Source organism: Notolepis coatsorum, assembly GCF_963971535.1.
Source record: "Notolepis coatsorum genome assembly, chromosome: 14".
Taxonomy (NCBI): domain Eukaryota; kingdom Metazoa; phylum Chordata; class Actinopteri; order Aulopiformes; family Paralepididae; genus Notolepis; species Notolepis coatsorum.
In genome coordinates this window covers 29,369,659-29,391,881 of record NC_140178.1, presented here as the reverse complement: position 1 = coordinate 29,391,881, position 22,223 = coordinate 29,369,659, and the positions used below count along the sequence as shown (strand labels likewise).

The following is a 22,223-nucleotide window of genomic DNA, read 5'->3' as shown; positions in this document are numbered from 1 at the left end:
CACTATATTAATATAACCAATACTCCAACCCCACCATAAAGGCAACAACAAAACTCCCTTTGCGCACCCGTCATCTCACAAAGTCAAGCTGGGAGATAGGGATGGAGCGGAGGGGGGCGGGGGGGGGGGGGGGGGAGGGAGGGAGGGAGGGAGGGAGGGAGGGAGGGAAGGAGGGAGAGAGGGAGGGAGGGAGAGAGAGACAGGGAAGGAGGAAGGGGAGAGTGTGAACGAGGGAGGAAGAGACAGAGGAAAAAAGGGGGGGGGGGGGTTCACGCAAAATCCCATCACACAATGCCATCATACTTGGCCCATAACAAATACAGATCTATAATCAAACAAGTATACACATCCATCCTCAACAACTGAAAAAACCGAATATAAAGAATTTACAAATCCCCACAGATGGTCGCTACTCAAAACCTATAATAATCACAAACGTTCTGCCGCTGTCTACTGCACCTCGTTTTACCTGTAAAGGAGAGGTGTAACTATCAAAGAGGCAACACTGCCCTCCACTGGAACGTTCGCTCATCACCCTTATTGCACCACAGTACTCACAACGTCCTTCAGGAGGCGCCCACGCCTCCCCCGCAAGCGCGTCATCACGCCGTACCACACCAAGACGTCAACTTGACGTTCCACCTCAACCACAAAACTACAACCCCCAGAACCCCCTACACCGGAAGTTCCCTGTCCCCCGCCTCTCTAAGGTCCCGCGCCAGCCACCAAAGAGTAGCAACACGCCAGATTCCCCGAGAGTTCAATCATGCTATATTGTTAGCACAGGTAGCTTAGCATCTTAGCTTCGTTAGTTCAGTACTGCTAGCTCCATTAGCTTAGCTTAGCATCCAACATCCCTCCTCCTAAACGGCCCATTCTCCTGTTGATCCGAGCGGCACAACACATCGCGACGTTTACACAACCCCTGCTTTCCCCCGCAACATAACTTTAATCCTATTTAGCCCCCGTTCACAGAACATATATCATTATCCTTATTCTAGTACGCTCGCCCGTTTGGCCCCGCCTGACCGAAATACACAGTATTTAACATCCAACGCTCCCCCAGCTTAGACGCTCCCAGTGACGTCATCAGCTCCAAAATCTCCGTTTCTTTTGATCGTTACTACATTATTTCTAGACCCCCACAGCACCGTTTTAAAAAATTTCAACGAACATTACACATCATCTAGGTTCCATCACACTTGCCATTCATTCAATTCACTCGACAACGCAACACAGCGTCCACACGTTAGTCCCGTTGCCCTCAGCTAACGCCGGCAGCTAAATAAACGCCTCCTCTTCCGGACAGGGTTGCGGTTTCTCCGCTGCAGCCTCGGCCACCAGTGTTTATAATAATACAAAAAAATACCTTGGCACTCACTCAGAGCTCCTAACATTCATCCATTCAAACACATATACTTAGCAAAACAATGTCCCATTCATAAGCATACCATTCATTTGTACACATTCATCCTAAACGCATTTCCTCGCTTTTTTCACACAATATTCTCCTATGTTCTAATCACATGTGCAGTATCTACCTCCAAAGTGCTTTACTCCAAAGGTCACTTTCCCAACGTCATCCTAACTCCCCATCCTCTCAATCTTAGCAGATTATGTCGGGCCACGATACAACAGCTCCGCATGAAACGTCTTTCAAAGCTCGCCTGTCATACGCGCCGATTCTAAGAGTGAAGCCTCGACGGTCTGGCAAAAAGCAACCAATTAATCCCCATTGTACTCTGTTCTCAGTACTCTACACTCCGTTTTCTGTTCTCATCGTGGAACCAGGATCTCCCGTACTACACCACGGTTCTCTCAATCCTCTTTTTTTAAATCTGACTACTCCGCATTACCCTTTAATGAACCATTTCGTCACTCACAGTCCCTCGTCCCGCTATCTGTGACTAATCCCCGTTCTACCGCTTCCACGCCGGTCCCCTCAAATATTTTACCTATCCCTAGCCTATCCTCCTAAGCTAACTAAATATAGACATCTATATTCTCTCCTCACTCGGCATTGTACCAACCATAGGCATCCTAACCGAACATCCCCTACGCTTCCTAAGTGCAGCGCCGGCGTGTGGCTGAGACCAGAACCAGGTTGTGAACCCTGGACCCCGATCCCCTCCAACACCAACTTTATCCTGGTCCATTTACAACTCATTTCTAACCAAAGTATTAGCAACCCCAAAATGCGAGACTGCTTCGACCATCACCAACCTCAAACGCATTAAAGTCTACTCACCTAGTCCCGCTGGCCTCGGCCGAAGTGGTAACGATCCTTCAGTCGTAGAGAGCTTCGATGAGGGGCTGGTCCATCTTCCAGAAGCAACTTGTTGTCGTCTTCAACCGGTTCCGGTCGAATGCAGCACGGGTCACCGCACCAATTGAAGTAAACTTTCTGTTCTTCATTTATCTCTATCTAAGTGATCGTATAGTTTTTCTATTACCCTTTCCTCTGCATTGGTTAGGTATTTTCAGATGTTCGGTTCAAGTAAAGAGAGGAGCTGACAACGTGGTCAAAATAACAACTGCGGTGTTTATTAATACCACAGCTTAGGAATCAAAACAAGTACATCGTCTCTTTGGTTCAATCTAATCGTCTCTTTGGTTCAATCTAATCGTCTCTTTCATGTGGCTGTTCGGTCCATTCTTGGATCAGCTATGGCTGATCAGAGTTTTCTTCTCGGTGCTGTTCGCTGTCTCAGGTTGTCCATGGCAACAACGAGTCTTCTCTCGTGGTTCGTGGTGTGGTTGTCAAGGCAACCTGGTCTCCGTGAGTATCGGTGCTCAGCAGAGAGCGCTCGTTTTCAGCACTCCAGCTGCGATGCGATCTCTGTCATCGTCTGTGTCCATGGCTCTGTGTTCCATGCTCCAGGATCCTTCTCGCTGTGTCTCAGGCTCGGCTCTCCAGGGATCCTCTCCTCTCTCCTGTGTGTGTCAGCGCTTCTCCTGTCTCCTATTTCATGCCTGTCTTATATAGGAGAAAAGACCCAGCCCCCCGTGGTCGAGTCTCTGAAACGTACTGTCACGTCTCAAAGACTCTAGCGGTCTTCTCATTGGCTAACGGATCTCCTCGCTCGATGACACGTCAGCCTCGTATGCTGACACAACGTTTTCACAATAGAATCCGCCGGGCTGTTTTAGCAGTTAGCCATTACCTTATTAGGGGATCCTTTTAATGAGTGATACGTCCTACTGTTCTTGTGACACAATGTTTACACAGTCTAAATGGGGGAGACTTCCAAATAGTCTGGTGTCATCTCTCTGACCTCTGGACCTTAGTGAGCATCTGCCGTTTTGTAACCTGAATTTGCTTAGCTTAGTGTCAATATGACCTTTGATCTCAACTGTATTTTAAGTTGGTTTCCTGTTTCTAAGATAATTAGTTCCTCTTTAGCTAAAGTACATACCACTCCTTTCTGCCCGTCTCACTATAGTCCTGAGGGGTCAGTTTATGACCTTAATGATCCTGGCCACCTGGTCGGGGGGAGTCACTGTCTCAACCTCTTACGCCTAGTGCCACAGAGATAACTAACATGGGGTTTTCAAATGGCCCTTCTGTCAAATCAGCATTTTGTCTTTCTAATCATTACCTTGTACATTTCAGTTGCTATGTTCATGTTTTCATTTAGAAATATACGACAACAGCATTTATAGAACAGCTTTTATCCAAAGCGCTTTACAAATGTATGCCTTACATTCACCCATTCACTCACACATTGACACACAGACGGGGGAGGCGACCATGCAAGGTGCCAACCTGCTCATCGGGAGCAGTTAGGGGGTTCTTAACACATCCACCGCCGGAAACGCTTTAAAACCTTATTGCCCGGCATGCTTTGACCGCCAGACCACGCTGTACAGCGATATTGAGATCAATATTTCATTTTTTTCGCCATGGCATTCATAATTCATATATACACCTTTGGCGCTGAAGCTGGACTCTACGGCTCAATACAACGACGGCTCAATACTGCCGCCTGGTGGATGGTCGGGCGAGTTACACTGGTAAACAGGATATGGCTGCTGTGCGTCGATTAAATTCATCCGGCCGTCAGATATTGTCGCAAGGCTCCCGACAGACACTATGTACATAATGGATAGCTTTATAAACTTAATAATCGATATTATTTCGGCGTTTATTGCGACATACAAACCGGAAATGGACCTAGGCGATCGACGTCCTATACCTGGGATCTTTCACCGCCAGTCTTGTCGGCGAATGGTAAGAGGACGCTGACGCTATTTTCAGCCCAATTGTTCATTCATTTCACTGCAACCCGATCTGATCAATATATCACCCATACTACATAAAGCATTTACTGACGATCACAGAATTATAAACGACCCCCCCCCCTTTCATCCGCGCATGATGATGCATAACGTATAGGATCATATACAGTTGAATTTTTTTTTATATAGCGTGTATCGGGAATAAACGGCAATTGATAATCTATATATGCGTTTATGCCTATAACTCACATTCTATGAATTACTGCAGAAAACGATAAAAACATACTTAAATTCTAGAAGGTATTTTTGTATGAATCTATGAATGAAAAAGCATAACGTTCCTACATCCTGAACGATAGATAATCGATGTTGAATGGGCCATAGTAATGTCAATTTAGCAATACAATTAAAAAAGTTATAGCCCTGCAAAGAAGGTGAACATCTCCATAGGCTTAGAGTGGTGGCAGACTGGCTATATTGATGGATATAACCAATGTCAGGGAATGTCTTGCTCAAGGACACTTCGACACACAGTCGGGAGGAGCCAGAATCAGATTACCAGACGACCACTCTACCTCCTGAGCCATGGTGGCCCCCATGGGGTTCACGGTTCGAGGCTGGTGGAGGACATGGTGCAGAGCATGAAGGGCCTGCTAGTACCTAGTGACCACCGTTACACAACTATATCAACGTCATGTCTCAATGACGACAGTATTGAAGGAGATGGATGTAACCCACACAGTTTATTGACTAAAAAGCAACATCTCAACCCAACAGCAACAGGGTCTTCACCTGGAGAAAAAAAAAAGAAAGGTTGAGAGGACTGAGGGGACATTTGACTTCCCTCAGACTTGCACTTCACATATCTGACCACTTGGGCTGACCACTTGGGGGCAGTAAGAGTAAGCACACAGATATCCTAACTGTGTAGCTGAAATGTTTCACCAAATATTTCTGGGAATGATCTTTTTGATTTAACTTGATTTAACATTCATTCAATTTCTCCCAGACTCTCTTCAGGACTCACAGCACATTTAATTTTAATTTAAGTTTAATCTGCATTCGAATCAGAATCGGTTTGCAGAACAACATTTTCATAATAACTTACCATCAAGGCGAAACATCTCATGTTACCGAATACCTGCCATGACCCAGAATACAGCTCTGGCTGTGTTGTTCCACTCAGAAGTCTGTCTTCTGGCCCCTGCAGTCCCTACCCCATCAGGCCCTGCCTCTTGCCTCATCTGACAGACGGTCTCCGTAGGACCAGTAATGTTCTCCAGCCCCAAGTGTCTGACTCGCTTGACACCAGATACCAGACCCCCACCCCGCCCCCACTCATTGGTCTCTCTCCATCCTTCCAGAGCCACAGAGCGATAGGGGCCATCAGAGGCACAGAACTCCCCAGCAGCAGTAACCCAAGCTGGGCCTGGCTGGGGTCTGCCACCCTGGGCCAGGCATGCCGTGGGGCTCGTTGCATTAGTCACAGTAGTGATCCAGGCGGAGCCCCCAGTGACGGGTCGCTGTGATGGAGGATCCTGTCTGACTTTCAGAGGTCAGAGGTCAGCCCCGGGTTACCGCCAGGGCAGGCTGCTGCGATCCTGCATGGATGGATTACCTGCCTTCATCTCATCCCCTTTTCCCCTCTTTCCCTCCACTTTTTTCTGCTTTTAACTAATTAACATTAAATGTCTCTCTCTCTCTCTCTCTCTCTCTCTCTCTCTCTCTCTCTCTCTCTCTCTCTCTCTCTCCCTCAGAGGACTTTACCCCGGTGAAGTATAAGGCTCCCCCAGCCTCTAAGCCCCCCAGGCCCCCCGTGCCCCCCTACACGGGCTTCGGTTCGGAGGAGGACTCGCTGTGCTCCTGCCAGGGCCTGCTGCCCAAGCCCCCACAGAAAGACTTCCGCAAGTTCATGGAGAAAGACAGGTTGGGGACACGCTGGAGAAAGTGGCGTGTGTGTGTGTGTGTGTGTGTGTGTGTGTGTGTGTGTGTGTGTGTGTGTATGCGTGTGCGTGTTTGTTGTTGCGTCTGGACGAGAGCATCTGCGAAATGCCTAAAATGTTCAAGTGTGGTGTGTGACTGTTAGTCTGACTCCCAGGATGTTTGGCCGCGCATAATAAGCCTCCCATCGGCCGACTTCAGTCTAAATCCTTCTTCCCTCCTGTTTCTTGTTTTCTACAAATGTCAAAGATCCCTGTATCTACTGTAGGATCAACAACAGCATGTCTCTACACTGTCGTGGTGCAACACCTAAACGAAGAACCCCTCCCACCGCCATTTTTGCAGGGTACATTTTAGACTCGGTGCCGCCCTAGAAAATTGTGATTTGGTTTGAGGAATACAAACAACCCCCCCGAGTGCAAAATAATGGGTCTGGCCAGACGTCTTCTCCTGCGTTGGCACAGAGCTCCACCAGAGAGTGTAGAGAGATAGGTCTGGCAGCGTGAGAGACTGTGTGTTTAAACCCTCTTCCCCGGTGTGTCTTTATCCCGTTCCAGACAAGGCCTGGAGAGTAACGTGCTGAGCTTCCTTGCCAAGATGGTGACCGACGACCCTGTGGACCGAGACAGGATGTTTGTCCTCTCCCTCTCCCTCTGTGACGACACCATCACTGTATTCGAGCGCCCCCAGAAGAACTCAGGTAGGGACGCGTGGAGCACAGTTGGCTGGGAGCCGCGGCCGTCCTGTACCGCTCCTCAAGTGTAATGGCAAATATCATGCTCGCCAGACCCCGGATTCCATTTCCAGGATCACATGAGAACAAAGTTAACGAGTGTTTCTGCAGAAACATGTCGTACAAACATTTCAAAAAGGCGATCCTCCATTTTAATCGATTTTAGAAATGGATAACAACCGATTGTCTTCATTTAAAAACATGTATATGCGCTACTAATGATGATTTGGCCGGGTACCTGGGACACGAAGCGTGTTCTACACAATTTACAATTTAGTCATTTAGCTGTCATTTACAGTAACTACAAAAGAAGAATGGAGATAAAAGACAGGTGCAGCAGGACACCACTCTCAGTAACACCCATGTGTTCTTTAACCCTTTCACTACCACACTACAGAAGGTTAACCCTTTACTATCACACTACAGACGGAAACCGTCTGTAGTGTGATAGTAAAGGGTTAACCTTCTGTAGTGTGGTAGTGAAAGGGTTAACCCTTTGTCGTGTGGCAGTGAAAGGGTTAACCTTCTGTATTGTCGCAGTGAAAGGGTTTTAACCATTTGGTAGTGCGGTAGTGGAAGGGTTAAGTTACCCCGCCCTGTGTTCCTCTCCTCTCCCTCCCTCTCCCTCTCCTACCGTCCCCTAGGTGTGATCGGGGGTAAGTTCCTGTGTGGCCGCGTGAAGAAGCCCGGCCAGGAGCTGTATAAGAGCGAGATGTCCCAGTACTTCTCAGCCCAGGACCTTTACGTGGGAGCCATCCTTAACCTCAACAACCAGCTCTTCCAGCTACTGGATGCCGACGAATACACCTTGGACTACATGGAGCGCCACGCCGAGGAGGTGGGGGAGGGACACGTTACACAGCAGGACTCGGAAGCGGTCGCTAGATGGGATACGGGGATACGTTTCAGCGAGGCTATTTTAGCTCTGGGTTTTAGGCGTGAGGTCAAACGGTGAGGTTAAAGGGGCACTTCACCCAAAAGAAAACAATGCTGATTTATTTTGCATATCATCTCGCACAACGTTCAAAAGCTCCTGAACAGTTTTGCGCACGTTAAATTAGTTTGACAGTTATTGAGAGTAAGTGAGTTTGAATATGGCCTCCAGTTATGTCATCAGGGACATTGGATGTGTGTGAGATTATGTGCGAAATAAATTTTTTGATGAAGTGCCCTTTTAAGGTACGGATTAAGGTATGGGTCTGGTCTTTAGGTGAGAATTATGAAAATTATGACTTCTGGCTTTGGAGCAATTTGTGCAAAGTGACAACCAGAGGGGACATATATTACTACCTACTAACTGTTCTGTATCTCAGTCAGTCCTGTCTTATCTCAACGCTCAAAGATATAGTCAAAGATATAGTAGGACAATTCTCATCTGCCATCACAGAAGTAAATCCTAGATCCACCTTTGTTTTCTATTTTTCAAAATATTTGATTTAGTTTGATTTAGTCATTCTGCAATGGCAAACATGCCTAAAGGGAGATATGATTTGACCGTCCACCCATTTTTAGGCTTTCTTCCATCTTATTCAGCAACTATTTCAGTTCCCCATGTCATTTCAAGCATTTTTTATGGCTGTACGATGTGGACATTGACAAAACGTCACAATTCCTTATACAGTATATCTATCGAAAATATAGTATATTTCTTTATAAAACACTTGCAGTAAGGGGCGCCCAAGTGGCGAACCATGTAACGCGCTGCGTCGCGGCACGGCCGACCCGGGTTAGATTCCCGGACCCGGCATCATTTGCCGAATGTCTTCCCCCCACTCTGTCTCCTGCTCTTCCTCTCTCTCTCTACTGGACTGCCCAGAAGAAGAAGAAAAAAAGCAATAAACGCTAAAAAAGAAATATAAAAAAAAACTTGCAGTAACCTTTCCACTGAGGACTACTGTTCTCATACGTATAATATTCTCAGTGTCGATCGATATATATTGAGATATCAATCTGAATTAGATATACAATACACACTTAGGGCTAGATCCACAAAGAATGGATTGCATGGAGCAAGTTGCTCCCTTACCTACAATCCATTAGGAATTGAAGATGGGGGACCCTGATGTAAACAAGACAAAAGTCTTTCTCTGGTCTGCATCCCCCTAACAATTGTGTGTATTGAGCCCATTCTGCAATCTGTTAATAAAATGTTCATTCAATAAATCACTGTGCAGATTGATTGATTGAATGAACATTTTATTAACAGATTGCAGAATGGGTACAATACAGTACGGCTCAATACACACAATTGTTAAGGGGATGCAGACCAGAGAAAGACTTTCGTTTTGTTTACATCAGGGTCCTCTATCTTCAATTCATAATGAATTGTAAGTAAGGGTGCAACTTGCTCCGTGCAATCCATTCTTTGTGGATCTAGCTCTTATTGTTGACTGCCAGAAGTATATCCCTGGCTGGCCTTGTTGTACACAATTGTGAGTGGCTTTGGATTAAGAGCATCAGCTAAATTACTATGTGTGTGTTTTTGCGTGTGTGTTTGTATGTGTGTGTGTGCGTGAGTGTGTGTGTCTCTGTCTGTCTGTCTGTCTGTCTGTCTGTCTGTCTGTCTGTCTGTCTGTCTGTCTGTCTGTCTGTCTGTCTGTCTGTCTGTCTGTCTGTCTGTCTGTCTGTCTGTCTGTCTGTCTGTCTGTCTGTCTGTCTGTCTGTCTGTCTGTCTGTCTGTCTGTCTGTCTGTCTGTCTGTGTGTTTGTGTGCAGTTCCCCAGAGCCAACGTGGGGACCATCATCAGCAAGCTGCGCTCCATCATCCCAGGGGAGAAGCAGCGTGAGATCAGACAGTTCCTGTCTCTCAGTGACCCCAACAACACTGGCCTCGTCCCCTATGAGCCCTTCAGGTAGCAACAAGTAGACAGTATACACACTTCAACTGCCTCATTATACACTACCTCTTATTATGACTCCATAGGGATACTGTAAATAACAGGAGGTGATATCATATGAAATTGTTGTAATTTCCCTCATCTGACCTGCATGTTTTCTGTGAATGTTTGCCTGTGTGTGTGTGTGTGTGTGTGTGTGTGTGTGTGTGTGTGTGTGTGTGTGTGTGTGTGTGTGTGTGTGTGTGTGTGTGTGTGTGTGTGTGTGTGTGTGTGTGTGTGTATGCTTGTTTGTCTGTTTGTGTGTGTGTGTGCACGTATGTGTATGTGTGTGTGTGTGTGTGTGTGTGTGTGTGTGTGTGTGCGCGCTCCAGGGGCCTCCTCCTGGGTCTGCAGGTTGGGCTCTCGGAGCACGAGGTGATGTCTCTGGGCCGCAGCCTCTCGTCGGTGGAGCAGCCCGGAGCAGACGTGGGGCAGATGCTGGCGGTCGCCCAGAACCACCTCAGGAAGGACTTCTTTGACAAGTTCCCTGACATGAGCAGAGCCTTCACACACCAGGACAGAGATAGGTATGATCACAAACACACACACACACACACACGCACACGCACGCACACACTCACACACAGTGAACATGAATGATGCTTTTTATACATAAAAAAAAAACTAAAACATGAATACTACTACGAATGCACTTTAGATTATGCACTAAGAATGCTCGATGCACTTCAGATGCCATAGTGCCACTTGCAACCAGTAACAAGTCCTGGACTTTTCGTTTGATCCCTGACAAGGCAAAATACAAATGTTGATCTGTCAATGTTGTTATGTTTGTTGTCAATAAAATCGAATCAAGATAATCACACATAGATGAGAACATGAGCATTACAGCCACGAAGAACATCATCAACAACAACAACACACACACAAACAGGCAAACACACACACACACACACACACACACACACACACACACACACACACACACACACACACACACACACACACACACACACACACACACACACACACACACACACACACACACACACACACACACACACACACACACACACACACACACACACACACACACACACCTCCTTCATACGGACAAACACACATATAGGCAAAATTTAGCTGACGCTTTTATCCAAAGCGACTTGTATTGAGGCCTAAAATCTTTTCTATTTCCTTAAAACAGGAGAAAGGATGTCTGCCAATGCGACAAGATTATTTCACTTGTTCCCAAAACAAATGAGCTTAGTTCTTCTGGAGATCTTCTCAAAACAAGTGAAATGGACCTATAGACCACGCAACACTTCCGGTATTTTGAGCTCATGGGAGAGTGCAGGGGGATCAAATGAATGAATGTTGATTAGAGCCTTGTCGTAAGTAGAGTCTCTCTGGACAATCTGCGCATGCGCTGGTTGGGGGGTAGGTGCGGAAAACTGACTATAGCTCGGCCAGGAAAGTGCTGATCGACTTGGGGTTGGTCTCTCCGTGTTCAGGAGACTCAGCCGTATAAAAAAGTCTATTGGATCATGTCTCCAGCACCCCCACAGCCGTAGCTACAACCACTTACGTCAAGGCTCTAATCAACATTCATTAATTGTATCCCCTCGCGCTCCCTCACAGGCTCCATGACCGCCCACTTTTCTTCACGATCCTCCAATCACAACCGTTGCTTCCCAAAGTTTGTCCGAGGGAAGCGACAGTTGTGATTGGGGGGTTGAGAAGAGAGGGCAGGGTTTGAGATGGGTCCATTGTCTTGAGACAGAAGGAGTGAACTGCCTACTTTCAAGATATTGTCACTTTCAGGGCGGCTACGTGGTGCAGTGGGCAAGGCGCTCACCACGAATACTGGAGACGCTGGGTTCGCCTGTTCGAGCCCAGCGCTCCACATTGCTTTCAGTTTAGCTGGTCGTCCGTACTAATACACATTGGCAGTATTAGGGGGTGGGAAACTGATGGGTGGGGATCGGGCGTTGTGGACAGCGACTCCTACAGGTCGGATGGTGCGCCTGCGCAGTAGAATCAGGAAGCGATGGGGGCGGCGCCCCTCCAAAGCGCAGACCCCTGACGCTGAAAGATTGCGCCGCGCAGGTGAAAAGATGCGACTGCTGTTACCTCGAGTATCGGAGGGGACTCGTGCTATGTATGACAGTCCACATTGCAGCCGGCTTGTGGGAGGCGAGAAACAGCGTTCGAGACAGGGGAGGGTTGAATTGGATGATACGAAATTGGGATGGGAGAAAAATAGAAAATGGGAGAAAAAGTGGATAAAAAAAAAAAAGATATCGTCACTTTTCTTTTTTTAAACCAGTTCAGTTGGATTTAAAGTAAAGACTTCTCACCCGATTGGCAGATTTCTTTCACTTGTTTTCTGGTGGGATTTTAGACAATGGCGATTTCCGATACACTGACATGGTGACGTTCTATTCGAGAATCACAGACTTGATCAGTGATACATGTGTTTATAGGGAGGTGTAGTGGTTACGTCATTGCCGTCTTTCGTGTTCCACCCTCTGTCCAACCCAATGCATTTCCCCATTGCCCATTTCTAAATTGTCTCGTTTAAAACAAATAAAGCATTAACATTGGCATGGTGTATACCTTTCTGTGCGTATTCATCCACAATCTATAGCTCAACATGAAAATATTCGCAATTAATCTTAAAAAAAATCGCTGAATTTTATTTCAATCAAAAATGCTTAAACAATAATGTTAGTGATAGAAGGGAACTCATTTTGTGCAAATTCCATGCGGCAGAATTGTTACAATAGCCGATAATCCATTTTCCCAATGATAAATCCCTATACGGGTGGAACAACCAGTGACTTCAGACTACACCTCCCTATTCAGGTAGTAGGTGAATAAACGCATGCTGTTGTTTGCGATACATCTTGTTGTGTACGTTTCTCATCTCATCTGTGCTTGACTCAGCAGAGCTATTACAGTATATCATCCTAGAACATGGATTCTAACACCTTTCCAGAGGCACTGCGCAATACTTATCGTTTGCAATAATATCAACATTAAGATGTCTCAGATGTGACGTATAGGCCAATTTGTTAATAATCGGGTGACTGAGGGTGATTGTCAATAACCGCAGTTAAAATCAGCTGACTGTGATGACCCTCATAAATATGATAAAATCTGAAAATAGCACAGCGTGTCAAAATGTACACAGTTTACTCAATATAACTGGTCAGAGAGGCTCTAAATTAATTAACATGTCAATGAAAAATGGTTTTTATTTAATCTAGGTTATGTCTCTACCAATCTTCCTCTTATTAATACTGGAGGGAATGCGTAATATCTTGGTGTAGGACATCTGTGCAATATTTTGGTGTTGGACATTGTGCAATGTTCTTGATGTATACAGTATGTTCTGGCGTATATGGATCTGTGTGTGATACTGCATAGCGTAGTTTGATTTTTTTCTCGAATGCCCAAGCCAAATTTCTCCTAAAGGAGACCATAAAGGCTCATCTAATCTAATCGAATCTCCTCTCTTCAAAACACTGTCAATTTGGAGTCACCCCCCCCCCCCCCCCCCCCCCCCCCAATATTGTTAAACGTGTGTCTTGATCCGCTGTTAAGACATGCTGTCCGGGTCCTCCCTGACGTTTGAATACATGTGTCTTCCTGCTCCTCTCCCTGTCCCCTCAGGACCGGCCGTCTGGCCACCAGGGACACCAGGACCCTCTGCAAGGCCTTCCACCTGCCGCTGCCGGAGGAGCTTCTGGGTGCCCTGCTCCACAGGTAAGAACTGTCCTCAGGTGTAGACGTTAGACCTGTATCTGTGAGGTGCTCCACAAGTAAGAACTGTCCTCAGGTGTAGACGTTAGACCTGTATCTGTGAGGTGCTCCACAAGTAAGAACTGTCCTCGGGTGTAGACGTTAGACCTGTATCTGTGAGGTGCTCCACAAGTAAGAACTGTCCTCTGGTGTCGACGTTAGACCTGTATCTGTGAGGTGCTCCACAAGTAAGAACTGTCCTCAGGTGTAGACGTTAGACCTGTATCTGTGAGGTGCTCCACAAGTAAGAACTGTCCTCAGGTGTAGACGTTAGACCTGTATCTGTGAGGTGCTCCACAAGTAAGAACTGTCCTCAGGTGTCGACGTTAGACCTGTATCTGTGAGGTGCTCCACAAGTAAGAACTGTCCTCAGGTGTCGACGTTAGACCTGTATCTGTGAGGTGCTCGTTCACACTGTAGACGTTAGACCTGTATCTGTGAGGTGCTCGTTCACACTGTAGACGTTAGACCTGTATCTGTGAGGTGCTCGTTCACACTGTAGACGTTAGACCTGTATCTGTGAGGTGCTCGTTCCATGCAAGTGAGATGTAAACCGAAAGAATGCAAGTGTAGTGTAAACCAGCGCCCGTGAGCCCTGTAGCCGGCCAGCGCCCTGGGGTCCACTTTCAAAAGCCTCGCCGGCTTTCCTGTCGTCAGTGCGCGTGATTAGAACACGAGGAAACTTGTCTCTTTTAAACAATGGACTGCAATGAACAAAGAGCTGTAAACAAATAGAATCAAGAAAGGTTTTTGACGTGCATACAAGACCTACTGTAATAAAGAACTAACGGACGCGACCTTGTAGCCTTCAGACTACATCCTGTGTTGATGACAGTTATAGTGTTATAGCATCATAAGAACAGGCTTCAAGAGTGCAGAGCACACAACAGGACAGAGCACAAAGCATGACAGAGCACAAAGCATGACAGAGCACAAAGCATGACAGAGCACAAAGCATGACAGAGCACAAAGCATGACAAAGCACACGGCAGGACAGGGCACAAAGCATGACAGAGCACAAAGCATGACAGAGCACAAAGCATGACAGAGCACAAAGCATGACAAAGCACACGGCAGGACAGGGCACAAAGCATGACAGAGCACAAAGAAGGACAGAGCACAAAGCGGGACAGAGCACAAAGCATGACAGAGCACAAAGCAGGACAGAGCACAAAGCATGACAGAGCACAAAGCATGACAGAGCACAAAGCAGGACAGAGCACAAAGCAGGACAGAGCACAACGCATGACAGAGCACAAAGCATGACAGAGCACAAAGCATGACAGAGCACAAAGCATGACAGGGCACAAAGCATGACAGAGCACAAAGCATGACAGAGCACAAAGCATGACAGAGCACAAAGCATGACAGAGCACAAAGCGGGACAGATCACAAAGCAGGACAGAGCACAAAGCATGACAGAGCACAAAGCAGGACAGAGCACAAAGCATGACAGAGCACAAAGCATGACAGAGCACAAAGCAGGACAGAGCACAAAGCATGACAGAGCACAAAGCAGGACAGAGCACAAAGCAGGACAGAGCACAAAGCATGACAGAGCACAAAGCGGGACAGAGCACAAAGCATGACAGAGCACAAAGCAGGACAGAGCACAAAGCATGCCAGAGCACAAAGCATGACAGAGCACAAAGCGGGACAGAGCACAAAGCATGACAGAGCACAAAGCATGCCAGAGCACAAAGCATGACAGAGCACAACGCATGACAGAGCACAAAGCATGACAGAGCACAAAGCATGACAGAGCACAAAGCATGACAGAGCACAAAGCGGGACAGAGCACAAAGCATGACAGAGCACAAAGCATGACAGAGCACAAAGCAGGACAGAGCACAAAGCATGACAGAGCACAAAGCAGGACAGAGCACAAAGCGGGTGTATCTTTCACATCAGAGGGGGGGGGGGGGGGGGCGTATCTGTCCATTTCCGCCAACGTTCCGCATTGCATTTTGACAGTCTTACCGGTGGCCGTTCTGTCCAGGTTCTCAGAAGGGGAGGAGGTTGATTACCATGCCTTCCTGGCCGGCATCAACTGGATGGAGAACCCGGCCCCCCCGGTCCGACCCGATGACACCCTGAAGGTGAGAAAGCTTGTGTGTGTGTGGGGGGGGGGGGTTACACGTTGAAAATGAAAAATAGAGCCGATGGTATGAATGTTACGTCTGTTAGAAAAATTAACACACTCGACACGAGAGAGAGAGTAAACAAGAGACCGTGTCAGAAGTGCTCTCACGCTCCAGACTGCTTGCAGCGATTTACCCTGACACCAGGTCAGGTGGTAACGCTGTGCGGGTGGGCGAGCAAGCTTGGGAGGAAGTGAGTAATGGGGCGAGTGAAGGGCTGGTCAGATGAACAAGTGAGCGGTTTAGTGGGGAGGCAGAATGAAAAGGAAGCCTGACAGGCGGCAGGATCAGGATTAAGGAGTTCCTCTGATCTTCTCCTTAACGTCTGTGTCTTCACTATGTAACGCTGATTTTATGTGCCATGCCACAGGACAGCTAAGTCCAAACAGCTGAGCTGCACACACACACCATGGCAGGAGTGTGTGTGTGTCTGTCTGTCTGTCTGTCTGTCTGTCTGTCTGTCTGTCTGTCTGTCTGTCTGTCTGTCTGACTGTCTGTCTGTCTGTCTGTCTGTCTGTCTGTCTGTCTGTCTGTCTGTCTGTTTGTCTGTCTGTCTGTCTGTGTCTGTTTGTTTCTGTCTGTCGGTCTGTCTGTCTGTGTGTGTTTGTTTCTATCTGCTGGTTTGTCTGTTTGTGTGTGCATGTGTGTGTGTGTGCATGCGTCTGTCTGTCTCGGTGTGTGTGTGTGTGTGCATCTGTGTGTGTGTGTGTGTGTGTGTGTGTGTGTGCGTCTGCCTGTCTGTCTATCTGTGCGTGTGCATGCGTGCCTGCATGCATGCGTCTGTCTGTCTGTGTGTGTGTGTCTCTCTCTGTGTGTGTGTGTGTGTCTGTATGTGTCTATGTGTGTGTGTGTCTGTGTGTGTATGTATGTGTCTGTATTAGGGGTGTAACGGTACGTGTATTCGTCCCACGAATTTACGGTACGGCCGTCACAGTGCGGTACGCGCACCCATGCAACGAATACGCCCCACAGCGCAAACACACCCACATGCAGGCACTCGCGAGGTCCGTGCGAGAACAGCGCGCGTGGCCGGGCACACCGTGCTCAGACTTCAGACAGGCGAAAGTGCACGGAGGAGAAAGGCACATTTACATTGGAACAGCTGCAGGGTCATTACAGTTTTCTTTCGTTTTCTTGTTCGCCCAATAAGGTTAACCAAATGAAACCAATGGAAAGAAACACACACGCGTCGCCGACACACACACACGCGCGCCAACAAACACATCAACATTCTCCCCCGCCGGACTCACAGGCACAATCAAATAAAAAGAAGAACCTACTTTTCCAGACAGATCATCTGAGCTCCACTGTGTTTAAATCCAAATAATCCTCTGCCATTGTTGTAATATGTCATCTGTTCTCTAGTATTCAGTCTGGTCGTGAAGTTAAATTCTGTCTGGAAGTGAAACTGAAACTTAGCAAGGATACGTTTAAAGGGGCAGTAAGCAAGTGGATGCCTGAACACAGAATGACACCAGTATTACTAATTACCACGTCAAGCCTATAGAAAATTATTCTATTTAATAATAATAATTATAATAATTATCATAAATATAATATATAAATTAAAAAAATCAAAAAAATAAAAAGATTACAAACAATTTATATAATAATTATTATAATTTTTTTTCTGTTGTACCGAACTCGTACCGAACCGTGACCCCAATACCGAGGTACGTACCGAACCGTGGCTTCTGTGTACCATTACACCCCTAGTCTGTATGTATGTGTGTGTAGTCTGTATGTGTGTGTGTGTCTGTGTGTGTGTGTGTGACTGTGTGTATGTGTGTGTGTGTGTGTGTGTGTGTGCGCGTGTGTGTGTGTGCGCCTGCATAACTTTCCCATCTCTCTCAGGTCTCTAATTCTCCTCTATCACTGTTTTCCAGCTGCTCTCTCCGCCTCGCGGGGTCCTGCAGTGCAAACGAGTCCCTCGGCCTCCGGTTGGCTACTCTGCCCTCCTTAACGAGCTCCATGGGAACGCCGAGCACCAATGAAAACGCCTGTCGCTTAATTGTGTCATAAGTATTCCGTCTCGCGGAGACACCGCTGACATCACACACAAAAAAACATCACGACCGCATTGCGTTGATTGGTGCAGCCGCTGTGCCTCTTTTTGGCCCCTGCCGCTACCGGTATCTGGGTAACTTCTACGGCGCTTCTCCTCCGGTGCTACTCCGCGCCACTAGCTCTGCTGCCACCTCCGCCGTCATGGTTCAACCAACCGTACATACTGTGAGAATGTCATCTCCAGTGGGGGAAATTATGCTTATGTATCATTTACTGTAACGTATTATTAACTATATATCGGCTGTACACTGCAACCCGTTGTATCTTCAGTGTTCCTATTCTTGTTGTATTGGACAGCTGAAATGCATAGTATTCCATTACCTCATCGCCAGGCAACAACAACAGGTGATTGTAATCAAACAGCAGGGTGATTACCATTAAATGACACCCGTGGTGAAGGAGCTGTGTTTATGGTATTGCACCAGACTGGTAGGAAAAGCCAGACGCATCCTGATAATACTATGAAATGACCTTGATCTCAATCCCCGCCCTCTCTTCTCCATCCTCCAATCGCGACGGTTGCTTCGAGGGAATCAACGGTTGTGATTGGAGGATTAAGATAGGTCCATTGTTGCCATTGGAAATGCATTGTAAGATGTGAGTGTTTTTTTTTTTCTTTTTTTCTTTTTCCCCCTCCTTTTTCCTCAGATTTTCTCCCATCCCAATGTTAGTCGTTATGCCAATTCCCAATCCCCTTCCTGGTCGCTGCGCACTTACCCCCCACAGTCGGTCTGGGAGAGTGGAGGCTACCACGTGCTTCCTCCGACACACGTCCAGCCAATCAACCGCTTCTTTTCACCTGGCAGCGCGGATTCTCACTGAGAGGGCGTAGCGTGTGGAAGGATCACACTATCCCACTTAGATCCTATCCGCGCTTAGCAGGCGCCCCGACCGAACTGTAGGAGTCGCTGTTTACAACGACCCGGACCCACCCCGCCAGCTTCTCCCACCCTCTAATACTGCCAACTGTATTAGTGTGAACAGCCAGCCAAGCTGGTGACAACAGCTCCGGGGTTGGTGACGAACGCAATCTCCGTTACGCCACCTGACCGCCCAAGATGTGAGTGTTTTAACGTGGTTAAAGGGGAGGTTTTCCAGGAGCCCACAGTAAACAGAGAGCGGTTCACATGCGGACACTAAGGTGGGATGAGATAGTGTTACACACAAATAATGTCAGAATCACTGGGACGGCTTGTGCAGCTGTGGAACAAATTGCCAAACGCTTCGAAAATAAATTCAACATCGTTTGAAACCTGTACTAACACTGAGACCGGCGGGCTAGTTCAGACCACCCAAATCAGGATTTAAGACCAGATATTAATTACCCGATATATATATATTGGGGTAAGCTAAAAAAAATAAATAAAAAAAGGTAGTGTATTAACTTTGCTCCGAGCCGTTAATATCCAGCTATTACTGCTACAATTTAGACAAACCGCAGTGTATATTAGACCCAGAGAGAGTACATTCACACCAGGTGGTCCGGTATTAAATGTACTTCGATGTCGTCGCACTGGGACTTTAGTTTCAGAAGGTTTTGTAAACATGACAGTGTCGCTCTTTATTTGACTGCATGTTTACCGACTCGTACGTCGCGTTCAAAGAAGCACAGCGAGTGTCATGTGACCAAAGTGAATACATAGGTTTAGATTGAATATTTACATTGCAGTGGGTGGTTTTGGTGGTTCGCCTGCCTCCACTGAAGTAGCACGTCTCTGTAATAACGGGGGGTCCCCTTATGACAGCACAAGTATAGATATAGATTGGATACTGATGTGCAGACGATTTACAAGAGAGAGAAGTTTTGGCATAGTTTGTTATTAGCTTTCAGCCAGTGCAAGATGTACTGTACTGTACTGATCACTTGACCAGGCCTGTCAAGTGATCTTAAAAGCGGTCTATTCCAGTGTTGTCCATACTCACCATGTGCTGTATCTCCACAGAGGAGAGGAATCACCACACTACCCAGCCACCACAAAACTAAGGCCAAACAAACTAAAGGCAATAGCCTAACTAATCAAACACAATATAGGGGGTATATTACTGATTATTCAATTTAATTATTAAATGTTTTCCAAATTCAATCTTGGACGAGCGCCCAATATGTTACGACCCTGGCTCAGAGGGAAGCAACATAAAGGGGACACGGACACCAAAGGTCAAGTTTAAACCAAAAGGATATATTTATTATAATTACTAACACAAACACAGAGTTAATTGTGGTGGAAGGGGGGAAGACACTGCTCCCACAGTCAGTGCCGTCTGGGAGAAATGCGAGGCCCTGTGCAAGATTTAAACGCGAGGCCCCCTAAAGGTTAATTAATTAATTAATTAATTAATAAAAAAAACATTTTTCTTCTTCTCTTCCCGCGAGGCCCTAGGGATTGCAATTGCACTGCTCCTAGCGGCGGCCCTGCCCACAGTGTCTTCCAGCAGTAGAGTGGCAGTGTGTTTGAGCCCTGACAGGCAGCTTCCCAATTAGCAGCTGATTGCTGCGACACAGGAGACGGTCACAAGCGGCCTGGCGGCACGTAACAGACCATCAAAGTGCTTTTGTTTCTGAGAAATCAGCATTCCGTTATCATTAGTTAGCGACGCTGATGAGAGTCAACAGGGTTTTGGAATAGTTACTCTCGGAGTCCGCTATAGCGAATCGTTGTGTTTTCATGGGTGTAGTAAAAGTAACAATAAATAATATAACTGTTTAGAATGACTTTTATGTGATTTTGAAGGTAATGGTGTCATAACTCATTAATTTGCACCAGCATTGTTAACAGATATAAACAGGAGCTTGGTGCCAATTTCCCGGGAACTGAAGCTCTGGTGTGGAAACTCTATGAATCTCCTGTAGAGGAGGCTTCGCTTGGTCATAAACAGGACATAGGCTTGTAAAAAAAATCCAGAATCTTCCCCCTCGAATAGGAAAATCAATCCGTTTTCCCTCGATCCCCCCGACAAAGACGACATGCGAGCTTGAGATACGAGGTTCCTGCAGGACGCTGCGGCGATATATCAATACGTGTGTCTCAAACCCGAGGACAACCCCTCCCTGGAGAGAATGATTCAGTGTGTGTGTGTCCCCCCGTTGTCTCCCAGGTCGAGGCGGCCTGGAGCAGGGAGGCCCCCCCCGCTGTGAGGAGCGTCCACTACGCCGCTCTGCTGCAGGACGTCTTCAGCGCCGTCCCCGTCAGCGGCGACCCGACACAGTAGCCTGGATGGATGGAGAGACGCGGGGAGAGAGAGAGAGAGAGAGAGAGAGAGACAGCTGACTTCGACTCTCTCACACACACACACACACACACACACACACACACACACACACACACACACACACACACACACACACACACACACACACACACACACACACACACACACACACACACACACACACACACACACACACACACACACACACACACACAAATAAAATAACAAGGATTTCATTTTCAAGCTAACATCTGTGTTTTGATTTTTGTTTTGTTTGGGAAATGTGTAAAACAAAGGCACTTAAGCGCGGTATGTGAAAAGTCCAGGAGGGACGGTTTTGTGTGTGTGTGTGTGTGTGTGTGCATGCCTGTGCATACACACACACACACACGTGCGCGTCTGTGTATGTGTGCACTCGCATGAATTGCCATGGAAACCTCAGAGACAGTGTAAAATATATGAGGCGCTAAAGCGAAACCATATTTCAGCTGCATGCCGACGTTATGATTACAGAGCGTTGCGCCGTGTCCTCTAGCGCTGCGCTAATAAGTTGATAAGAGAGGAAATTGCCTTCGGAACGGGACGACTCCGTGTCGGGGTGAGTCCGCTGACGAGGTAGGAGCCCGTCCGTGCTGTCAGTCCGTGGGCCTGGAGAGCACAGCCACAGATAAGGAAGCCCGACACCGTAACTCCAGGACGTCTGTCTGTATCTGACAGTCTGGGAAAGAAAAGGGAATGGATGGATTTAGCCTGTCTGATTGTGTACTGTTGCTCATAACCCCCCCCCCCCCCCTCGCTCTCATTCACACACTCGCTCAGCGGTTAGAGAAGCGGGCTTGTGGCCTGGGAAGGCCGTTGATTCGATCCCGCTGACCGGTAGGAAAAATTTGGTGGTGGGGGTAGTGAACCCCCCCCCCCATGCAATACCCAGCGTTGGAAGTGCCCTTGTAGAGCAGGGCACTTAATCCCCGGGGGGCGCAGGACAGTGGCCGCCGACTGCCCCCAAATAATGAGGACTGGTCAAATGCAGAGGACGTTGTAAAAATTTACTCTGCAAATAAAATATTCTATTCTATTTAGCCATTCTTTGAGACTGTCCATGTGGGGTTACGCTGTAGTTTTCCGATGGCAATTGTGATGGTTATATTATGCAACCATATTTAGACAATGGAAAGTGTGTGTGTGTGTGAGAGAGAGAGAGAAAGAGAGAGAGAGAGAGAAATTAAGTGATGGATGAAACTGAGAATTCACTTGA

At 47.2% G+C, this 22,223-nt stretch overlaps 1 protein-coding gene across 1 annotated transcript in view; it reads left to right on the top strand.

Annotated features, from left to right (window-relative positions):
- LOC311240484 (EF-hand domain-containing family member C2-like) overlaps positions 1–20,968 on the top strand; it is a gene marked incomplete at its 3' end in the record, with an annotated part of 38,647 nt that extends 17,679 nt beyond the window's left edge. Inside the window, exons 8-16 of the mRNA XM_084329063.1 lie at positions 5,997–6,165; positions 6,738–6,880; positions 7,558–7,751; positions 9,628–9,764; positions 10,121–10,315; positions 13,422–13,514; positions 15,550–15,649; positions 17,578–17,631; positions 20,855–20,968. Of these exons, the coding sequence (XP_084185189.1) occupies positions 5,997–6,165; positions 6,738–6,880; positions 7,558–7,751; positions 9,628–9,764; positions 10,121–10,315; positions 13,422–13,514; positions 15,550–15,649; positions 17,578–17,631; positions 20,855–20,968 (1,199 nt within the window). The remainder of the gene's footprint in view (positions 1–5,996; positions 6,166–6,737; positions 6,881–7,557; positions 7,752–9,627; positions 9,765–10,120; positions 10,316–13,421; positions 13,515–15,549; positions 15,650–17,577; positions 17,632–20,854) is intronic.
- Between the last annotated feature and the right edge of the window lie 1,255 nt (positions 20,969–22,223).